At 46.7% G+C, this 10,817-nt stretch overlaps 1 protein-coding gene across 1 annotated transcript; it reads right to left on the bottom strand.

Annotated features, from left to right (window-relative positions):
- Positions 1–274: 274 nt before the first annotated feature.
- LOC144149994 (nicotinamide riboside kinase 1) lies at positions 275–8,491 on the bottom strand. The gene has a single exon (XM_077681756.1). The coding sequence runs from the start codon at positions 8,348–8,350 to the stop codon at positions 7,742–7,744; it is 609 nt and encodes a 202-aa protein (XP_077537882.1). The 5' UTR covers positions 8,351–8,491; the 3' UTR covers positions 275–7,741.
- Between the last annotated feature and the right edge of the window lie 2,326 nt (positions 8,492–10,817).

Here is a 10,817-nt window from a genome sequence, read left to right as displayed (position 1 = left end):
GATGCAGCTGGAATGGATTAGGGTGGACGGCTTTTTATTGCGTGTATTACAATTCTAATACCTGCTGAGGTATACTTGACTTGGCTGTGCAGATGTCTGAGCAGTCCAACGTCATATTTTTGTTTCAGGGGAGTTTCACTAAAACACAAATCACAGCAGCCATAGGCATCCACAGAACTTCTTTTTTCCACAGAGGGGCCAAGGGGAAGCAGACAGTGAAAATGCACGATCAGCGGTCAAAATTTAAACGACGAATGACAGGTAACGACCACGCTTAAAACAGGGGCACTGTATTTTATTACATTTAACAAAACACGATCAAAACAAAATAACATGAATATATTAAAAACCCTTTGTGAACAAGAGTGCCAATACTCAGTGAAAGTAAGTCCACATCTCACGTGGACTGATGACCATCACACAACCCGAAATGCTCACCAACATATAACTGCCGTCAGCGTTTCTTGGAAAGTAGCCGCAGACACCTCCGGCTTTTCTGGGTGATTTGCATAATTACATGGGTGATAAAGTTTTCCTAGCACTTCATTACTCATTCCAAGTGTACACTCATCAGGCAAAGGCCATCCAGCCTATCGTTCCTCGTAGTTCTGCGTAACCGTGTTTTCACTCTCATTAGTGCGCTGAATGAGCGTTCCCCGATGCGAGTGTTAACTGGTAAGGCAACAGCTACCTCGATGGTTTCTGCGAGTTCTATAGCACAAAGATGCTTCCAGTGGAGTGAAAGCCTATTAGAGTTTATAAGAAAAAACAAAAAACTCAACGCGGTTGCAATGCTACATTTTTGCTGGATGCAAGTCCGTAGCTCTTCGTGTTGCTTTCGGAAAAACGGCCAGCCAAAGAAGCATTGAGAGGGTCCAAGTACAGCACATACTGCCACGCGGTATTACTCCTTCGGCAAGTGGCTAAGCTGGGCCTGATGTGAGGCTTCTTCCGGACACACATATCAACATGCCTCAGTGATCAGCCACATCACTTGCAGTCTTTACAATATCCAAGAACTGCTCTTCGGTGCTGGCCCCCTCGTCACCAAAAAACTATTTAGCAGCTCAATCTTCTGGTCGCCTACAGAAGGAAAATCTGGATACACTCTGCATTACATGAAATGGACCTTTTTCCAGTACCGGTACGGCTAGCGGCCGCCCCGTCGAACTAAAATGGCAGTAAGGCACACCTTCGAGGAAGTAAGTCATGCTTTCGGGGAACTCGTGCACAAAATATCCTGGTCCTGCAGCCCCTCCCGCACCCACCCGTACCTTTCACATGAATGTCACGGTAGCAAGCACACGCACGCGTGACTAATCTGCAGTGGTCGAAGAAGCCCTTTTTCTTTACTTTTTTTTCCCCCATTTTCGTTACTCCTTCACTGTCAGCCATGTGCTCGCAGTATGGTCAGCCTCAAACGTCTTTGCCACTTTCCTTACAAAGCCTTTTTTGTGTGCACGTACGAACCCACCACGAGCTGTCGAAAGAGGGGAAAAAAAAAAACGTGCAGCGCTAGACAGCATATCCGCTCCCCAAGCATAAAGATGAGGGGTGCCCTTTTGTCTATTTTGCCAGAAGCACCTGCCAAAAACGGCGGACCGGCAACCCACACATGCGCAGATCACTACAGGAAGAAGGTCCATTTGTAACACGTTTCAGCTCTGCACTGTACTACGCAACAATGTGCAAGCAGATAATGTAAGATGGGTTTGTTGTTATGCAGTAGAGAACATGGGTGCAGTGCTTGTTGCAGCATTTGAACTTGATTCCATTTGATGCCATTTCCTTGGGCGCTTTGATCGCGGCCTTGCGATGCTCAGAGAATTTCTGGAAGAATTTGTATGCTGCGGTCCACCTAGCTTCACACAGCCTAGGATTATTGAGCACCAATTTTCTTTGAGCATGCTCTTACAGCAGTTTGTTTGATGACTCTTTTGCATTTCAAATTTCGGAGACCTCATACAGGCCATTGATCACAAAATTGGGTTTGTGACTTGAGTTTGTGAAAGAATTGGGTGTGTGAAAGAACAGCGCCTTCAAAAGCTTTTGCTGTACTATTTTGTTCACTTTCTCTGCTTTCCCAACCATTGCAAAGCGTCCCATCATATCCTCATCTAACGAAGTCAGACAGAACCAGTCAGGCATCCCACGAAAACTTTAAAAGGGTTGTGGCAATGTAAGCGGGGTTCAGTCGCTCTAGCTCCACAAATCGCATTACTGCTTTTGAATGCAAGCCTCGGTTCCCGCCTGCTCAATGAAGTGAATGCCTATAGATAGCTGCTCAATTCCTCCAATGTCAGCCGCTTCATTTGCACAGGAAGATAAAGTAATTCCACGACCGCCTCGGAAACAATTTGCTATCTCGGGATATCACCACAGATCATGATGACCCCATCCTGGACTCAGAAGTGTACTTGGCCTTGGTAGTGCAAGCAACAAAGTGTTCCCTAAGTTCAGCATCCGTAGCTTCCACACAAAGGTCAAGGCCTCTCCAAAATATGAAAGTCAAGCCTTCTGCGAGACTTTAAAAAAGCCCTTTCCATCAAGGAAACATGACCATGTCACTACAAACTACCACCACTTTCAAATGTTTGGTCCAACCTAACGTCCTGATCCGTGAAAGTGGAGGTAAATGGCTCAAAGAATATGTACGAGGCAATCATGCTGTCAGCAGTGTAGGCAGTTTCCTGCTTACTATCGAGTTGTTCACAGCAGGAGTACGATCACAGCAGGAGCACCTGCCAACTTCCTGAATGCGGAATTCCTATCCGTCCCCATTATGTGCATGTACACGTGGCGTTGAAATAAGCCGGGCACACGAGCACGTGTCAAAATGCATCGCTGCACTATTCGACGTTGCACTTCAGGTGTCGAGACACCGATGTGTTTGTGCGCGTCCAACCGTGCTCACTACCCTGTCTTTCCCTTCGCTTCAAGTGGCACAGCTGATCACATTCAGCATTTTGCGCTAGGGGTCACTTTCTTTGCTCAACACGCCTCCCTCGCAAATTGATTGATTGATTGATTGTAGGGTTCAACTCGCCGACGCAACGCAGGCGATGAAGCGCGCCGTAATGGAGGGCTCCGGATAAATTTTTACCACCTGGGGATCTTTAACGTGCGCCGAAGAAATCTCGTACACACGGGCGTCTTTTCTTTTCGCCTTCATCAGAAAAGCGGCCGCCGCGGCCGGGAATCGAACACGCGACCTCGTGCTCAGCGGTGCAAAGCCTTAGCCACTGAGCCACCGCAGCGGGTGTCTCCTTCGCAAATGCTTCGGCGGTTGACGCCATGGGTAAAGTGAACGTAGCTCACTCTGTCCTGCCCCATTCGGATAAAGGATGCGCTGCAACAAGATTTGTTATCCCATTTCAAAGACGACAGTCTTTCTTTGGCTATTTAAAAGAAAATTTGGGTCTGCCTGTGCGTCAATCAATTCAACCACCCTGCCAAAAACAGTAGAAAAAATGCTTAAAGCGAAATATCTATAGGCAAGAGCGTTACAACCTAGTACAACAGTTCTTTTGGCTCACGCAGACCCACAACATTCAGTGCGAGAAAAAAACAACTTCAAGCATATTTGAGGTAAGACAACGGTAAGACAACGGCATATACACCAGAGTAATTCTGGAGTATATGCGTTGGTTTTGTCTTTGTGAAAGCAGACAAAAAAACAATGTGTTAAATAGTGTTTACAAAAGGTGAGACAAAAGCAAACGTTAAAACAAAAATATGTGCCCAAGCTGCTCCAAACAGAAAAAAAAAAAAAAATTGTCGGGCGCTCCTGTCAAATGGCGAGCGCATTGTGAACAGGAGAAAATTTATTCTGAATGAACAAACTTTCAGTGCATTCATTATGGGAGAAGCGAGAGGGGAGGGGAAGAGCACGGAGGGTGGTAGGGGGACAGGGGAGAGGCTGCTAGTGGTAGGGGTGGCAGGAGGCTAAATATTTGCAGCGAAGCAAACAGATATATGTGGACAATTTTTTTTAACGTTCTATTGTTGATGCCCGTTTACCCGTGGCCATTTTACTTTCCATATACCGCACACGTGTCGTAACATATATGCCTGCAAGACTTGAGCAAATTGCTTTGAAGTTTTGCGATCCGACTTTACATTTTGGCCAACGTGCTGGCATGATAATTTCTTCACAGCAACAAATCAGGGCAGGTGCCTGGTAAAGTGCTGGCAGCAAAAAAAGAAAATCTCAAGACTAATGAGAAAGGCACCACGATAACATCAGCATTTATCTGCACAGTGAACATGCTTTCAATGGTGTGACATAGATGGGGCTGCGACACTATTCCTACTTCTCACCCACTTGTCATGTGCTCGGGCTTATGATTGGCCGCTGCTACCTTGTAAAAGGCATTTTAGAGACTAGGGCAGAACGAGGGTGCTCAGTATAGCCAAATGGCACCGTGCTTTCCAGTGAAAAATCAAAAGCTCATCAGCAGTTTTCATGGAGTGGCTGCCGCAGAGAGCTATGTCAAAGGACGGGACGATCAAATACATCGGTGAGCCGAATAATCTGTGCCTTTCTCGATGAAGGAAGAATTACGGATGCCCAGAGGCCTCGCCAACCAAGGATCACGCAGCATGTCAGGGATGCACTCATTGTTGCAACAGTCGTTTTGCACCCTTTTCTTAATGAGACAGAAATTTGTCCCTGGATGAATACACGTCAACAATATGCTGACGTTTGAAAGGAGCCGGGATTTCGAACTGTGTGGCTGCCCAAAAGCCTTTCCTGATAGGGCGACAGTGTAGCAGCATCAGGAATTTGCACAGGATTTTTTCTTTTAAAGACGATAGTCTTTCTTGGGCTACTTAAACCCAGAAATTTTGGTCTGTCTGTATGTATGTATGTCTGTCTGTCTGTCCGTCTGTCTGTCTGTCTGTGACACGATTCAGCCACCCGGCCAAAGTAAAACAATGCCTGCGCAATAGTCTTATATAGTCACAGCTAAATCTACCCGTCTATGTCCGGTGTAATGTTCGTACTTGTCAACATTGTTGAAGAAGAACAAGACATTATGCAAATATAAGACAACAAATCAATACAGAAGTGATATTTGCAGTGTTCCTTAATAAAAATTCAAACATGCTTGACTTTTGCGAAATTAAATACTTCATCAACTGCAGAAAAAGAATTCACTCCGCCGTCGCCTACTGTCACCCGCGCCACTACAGCTTCTGGCGCCATTTTAAGAAATCAACCGGCCACAGTTACGCAAGCTTCCACTAGATAGTTTCCACGTTCTGCTTGCAACGCACGTGGAGTAGGGAAACGCGGTTTTATAAACGTTGAAGTAGGCCGCCTCGATTAACGCGCGTCTTCGCCGTACGGCAGCGTTCGCATCGAGACACCCGGTTTGGAGCAGTGGAACGCGGGAAATTTAAAATGATTTAAGCAAACATTTGGCGTCTTTACCTTGGGAGGAGCGCGACGCAAGAGGAACAACATGAGAGGTGAGCGGTAAAGCGATGGGAGGCATTTACTTCACAAAAGCCGATAAAGACTATCGTCTTTTGACGGCATTTGCAACGAAAGGAGCAGATACACGGCCAATTTTTTGAATGAGGCCGCTTTTTGTACTCGGACCAGCAGCGATGAGTGTGGAGACCTTTGAATTAAAAATAAGGCACTGATCGCACTTCATCATGCTCGCACCATTCGCTGCTTTGAAAATGCCAAGAACTGTCATGAATGTAATGTTCCAAAAGAGTAATACGTATTCTTTCCATAAATGCTTTTTCCATAATGTCAGTTTATGTCTAAGTACTTGTAATGCAAGGTAATGGTGAATAAATAAATTCTCGTGAGCATCAGATCTAATGCACGCATTTGAGGGTGTCCACACGGCACTACATACATGTTGCCACCCGTTTTTCATGGTCCACTATGTTCGTTTTTCTATACCTTTTACCTACACATTCAGTTTCCTCTAGTAAGGAGGCATACGCAAGCTGCAGTGCCCTCCGAATGGTGCAGATGCGAATACTACCGAGAGAATGTGGGCACGCATGAAGTTGCCATGCCTGTCCAGACGCAACTAGTCAGGGGGCACAGCTAACGCACTTTGGACCACCATTCGTGAAGAATGGGAAAGCCTTTGTGCAAACCACGAGTTTGTCATTTCGCGTTACAATTCCATGCCAAAGTGTATGACCGAGATCATTTCCACAGGCGGCCACTTCACCCGCTATTGAATTTGTGTAATGGGTCGGAGCACAGCGGGCACACTTCACCAGTGCTTTCCCCTTTGCTAGCCTCAGGGCTTTAATTTGTACTCTAAGGACTGGTGGAGAATACAAACTTTCATTTTTGTTTGTCAAACCCATGACCGCACCGATCCCTGCTCTCATAATTTTGCCCCTCCGTACTTGTTTCAGTACGTCTGCAAGGTCATCTCTCATCAAACTTTAATTTCATGAACTATTCCTCACCTTAATGCACGTTTTAAGCAAGAAATACAAAGACGCAAAGAGATACATGTGGCACAAGTTCAGGGCAGAGCGGGCAACATGCGCGTTACCTTTGGCCACCGAAACGTGTGCAAGTGAGACGTGTTGAGCAAAGAAAGTGACCCCTAGTGCCAAATGCTGAATGTGATCAGCTTTGCTGCTTGAAGCGATGGAAAATACGGGGTAGCTAGCGTGGTTTGATGCACACGTGCACATCAATGTCTTGGTGCCAGAAGTTAAACGTCAGATGGCACAACGATGCATTTTGCCACACACTAACGTGCCCCGACTTATGTTGCCGCCACGTTTGCATGTGTGTACGTAGGAAATCAAGAGGGTAAAAACAGAGGAGAGCTCAAGGCGTATCCTTGCGGCACACCTCTCGTGGCTGTTGTGTGAGCTGAGCTGAGGAACATGTCTTTCACACATCATCTTTCCCTCCACATTACCGCCTTGAATGCGATCACAATCAAAACATTACAACGTATACAACGAATGAAGCCAGTTTCTCAGGAACTACACCTCAGATTTTTTCAGTGCTACATCCTGACGGGTTTCTGCATCTTGTTACATTTTTCTGCTCTGTTACTTCTCGGCATCAGAAGATGCACAGGATTATTACAAAAATGCCACTTAGCCATACCTGGCACTTTGCCGATCATCACAGAGCAAAAAAGCCTACATTCCGAAAATAAACAATGGTGACCCCGTCAATACGGGATTCGAGGAGACTAAAATCACCAAGCACACAAGGTTTCTACAGTTGCGACACATTGGGTAAGGACTTTTACAAAATGACTCCTGGATGAATGGGGAATGTGCTACTCTTATTGTCGTCTGAATCGTGGCCAGTGTTTCTGCCTTTAGCTATGACCAGCATGCAATGGCTCATGTTAGGTCGCCTATTGGTGTAACTTTCAAGCGGCTTACTGATGCTGTTCATCCGTTCCAGTTGATGGGTTCAATCGCTATCTCGCCACTTCAGTTATTCAGCTTAGCCACGTTTAGTTAAGGAAGCAGTTTACATTTCACGTAGTTAAGTCCTATATAACCTTGATCTCTAAGCTTTTACAGCCTAGTAGGCTGAAGCATACATGTTACAGGCTGCGAGCTTAAATTGCACGTGGCCAGTTTGCTATTAATAACGTATCGCTAAATTCGTTGTGAAGACGACATCAACAAACTAACAAGTCAACTTCGTACGCTAACGTAATTTCGCAAACCATCATGCGCGCCGGTTGGCCACAAAACGCGCTGCTACGATTTATCGCTACCGCACCACTGTCGGTTCACCGCTGTGGCTGCCCAGAAAGCACCGCAAATCTTCCAACACTTTGTCGTGCACTTCACCTATGTCCTGCGACCCGTCGATGTAGGTGACGTCGTTCGTGGTGGCCTTGACTTCCTCCAAATTCTTCAGGTACATGGGCCAGACGACTTTGTCGAAGTATCCCGGAACGTCAGGCGGGTCGTAGGTGCGCGTCAGACGCCTCGCCAGACACTGCTCCTTCGTCAGCGTGAAGAAGTAACGCTTGTCGAAGAGCTTCGTCAACTCCGGGTGGTTGAAGATGATGTGGCCGTCGATTATGACCAGTCTCCTCTCGGCAGGCTGCTGGGACGTGCGGCGCTCGATTGCGTCGAGAAACTTGCACCAGTCGACGCTCGACAGGGCCTCCCAGTTGGCGTGGTTCAGTTCGGCGATCATTTCGTGCTTGTCGTCGAATTCGGAGCGGAAAAAGTCGTCCTGGTGGAACACCACGCTGTCCGGGTAGATCTTCTGCAAGTAGTTCACGAGGGACGTCTTGCCGCCGTTGGTAACGCCGGAAACGCCGATGAAGACCCAGTTACTAGGCATGGCGATGGTGTTTGACTCAAACATGCTGTGTGCGAACCAACGTAGGCGGGGAAGAGCCTGTATCTGACCTTGTCGCGTATTATATGTATTGTCCTGGGACTTGATTACCCCGTTTCAACACAGATTGGTATCGTGATAACTGGCGGCGCCGGTCGAGCAGACGACTAGAGTCGGCGGCAGGGGGCAGCAGCGAAAAGCTGGCAAAAGTCTGCCGAGGACGTTTTAGAACTTCTAAATTACAAATTTATTACAGAAAAGTCAGCAGTTTTGTTATTCTTTTGTTTTTCTTTATATTTTGAGGTCAAATTGTTATCAAAATTTATCAAAAATTATAAACTTAACACGCGGTAAATTCAAAATGATACAAAAGCCTCTGGTTCTATTCGGTAGCAGTAGTAAGCGATTTTATACAGAAATAGGAAATTGAGGAGGAGGATGTGGCCTTTATTGTGGCAGGAACGCTCTACGTCAAGTGGGGGAAGTGGGAGCAGAAGGTGGGGTGTTTGTAGCTTGGAACATCTTAAAGGGACCCTGCAACACTCTTTGAGCAGTGCAAGTAAACCTGCGCGACGTTTAGATTACACTGCCAGGAATACCCGAGCCAAATATTACACGTGCACGTGAAGCGGTGAGCGCGCAAATCGATGTGAAAGACGCGGAAAAACCAACCGCTCTCTCTTCAGTTGTCCTCATTATGCAACCCCTGGCATAGCCTAAGGGACGTCACATAGGCCATAGCTGCCCGATCGGCTGTCACTGGTCAACTTCGCTGCTAGATTCTCCCATTTCCGTCGTCGTCATCGCTGTGCACGAACCTCTTCTATGCCTGAACCTGTAGACACACTTTTGCCGTTTATTTTGCGTTTTGAGTGCGCGCGGAGTTTGAGTGATGAGCTCAATACTTCCCTTTCAACGGGACCACTCGACTACAAACATTTATTGCTTCAAAAACGCCCTACCAGCCCGAGCGCGCACTTGCGAGCAGCCACCCATGCCTGCTTTTTTGTGGCACCAGACCGGAAATAGGCCCCTCCGCGTTGCGGAGAAAAGGAAAAAATTACCTGGCATGTGATATATCGAAGGCCGCCGAAGAGAACGCCGCGAGCCGCCCCCCTCTCCGGGAGAGAGCGCGCAGCTTTCGTCGCGTTGTCCCAAGTTGTTGGTTGTCCGCGGGAACGAGAGGGAACGATTATGCGCGATTTCTCATCGCGCGTAGTTTCGTTAATTTTGAACGGATTTTCATAATTCTTGTGGGAGGAGATTTCTGGGACAATAGACTTTATCCCAAAATACATTACTAGTAGTCGATGGCAAGTGTTGCAGGGTCCCTTTAAAGGCGGACAGTTGATAGTTCACTAAAGGATATTTTTGTGACCAGATAAGGGCACACCTGCACTCAACTTGGTGAGGGGGTAAAGGTGGGATGATAGTGATTGTGAGAGAAAGAAAAGAAAATATAAAAGTAGTTAAAAGAAGCGAAAAGCAGTACAAACGGCTCTAGCCGTGGTTCCAAAGGGCCTCCCCCCCCCCCCCCCCCCCCCACTATCACCCTCCTTTTACTTTATGTATTCATTCAGCGAGCCTATATGCAGTGCATATATGGGCTTTTTCAAATACCGTTAGCCCGTTAGCACAGGAGTGGGAAAGCACACCATACACAATACGCGTATACACAAAAATGTACGAAGTCAATAATCCTTCCAGGTTTTTTTGCAGATCTGTCACTGGTATTAGTGCCACAAAAACTCGCGAGTCAAGGTTATATCAGCCTTTGGAGCATAAGGCAAAGCAATATGCGCGCTTGGCAGTGTGGCTATCGACTTCTGGCTTGCCCCTCTACCTCCTCTCCATGCTTTTTCCCAGCTTGTAAACCTGCGAGGGTCTGCTACACCACGTATTGAATGTACCCTTTATGCAATTTTTCACATTCCCATACACCAAATTGCTCTCTCCCTCTCTGAGGATGACTCCTACATGCAACGAATAAGCGCACACTGAATTGTGTCGGCCAAATAAGTCTTGTGCACAATACAGTGCTACCAGGGCATGAGTTGCAACCGCGACTGCTACCGAGATTTGTTTAATATTTTGCCACACCTAGAGCCACTAAACTTAAACAACCTTCCACTCCTGATCACCAAATCTCCACCCCCTTGAGATGTGTTTTGGTCTATGTGCTCTGCTTTTTTTCCTGGGATGCTCATACAAATAACCCATCTTCATTCTGAAATCAGTGAGTGTCTAGTGATAGTTTCAGTGTGTAACATCGAAACTTGGGTGAATTGGTGCAACACGGTGGAAAATAAGCAGTGGAAAAAAAGACCAGGACAAGCGAGGGACTACCTTACACCGCTGACCATGACCAAGGCAGCTGCTTGCAACAAAAGCTCACTGCTCAACCTGATCACACATTTGGCACTGTGGTGTAATCCCTGTGTCATCCAATTGTCCTTTTTTTTTTTTGCACAAATTATTTTTCGTCATAGCTTCA

The sequence above is a fragment of the Haemaphysalis longicornis genome, unplaced genomic scaffold (genome assembly GCF_048455015.1).
Source record: "Haemaphysalis longicornis isolate Haplotype H1 unplaced genomic scaffold, Haemaphysalis longicornis Haplotype H1 scaffold_8, whole genome shotgun sequence".
NCBI lineage: Eukaryota > Metazoa > Arthropoda > Arachnida > Ixodida > Ixodidae > Haemaphysalis > Haemaphysalis longicornis.
The sequence above is the reverse complement of the archived record's forward strand: the minus strand, read 5'-3'. Positions and strand labels throughout refer to the sequence as shown.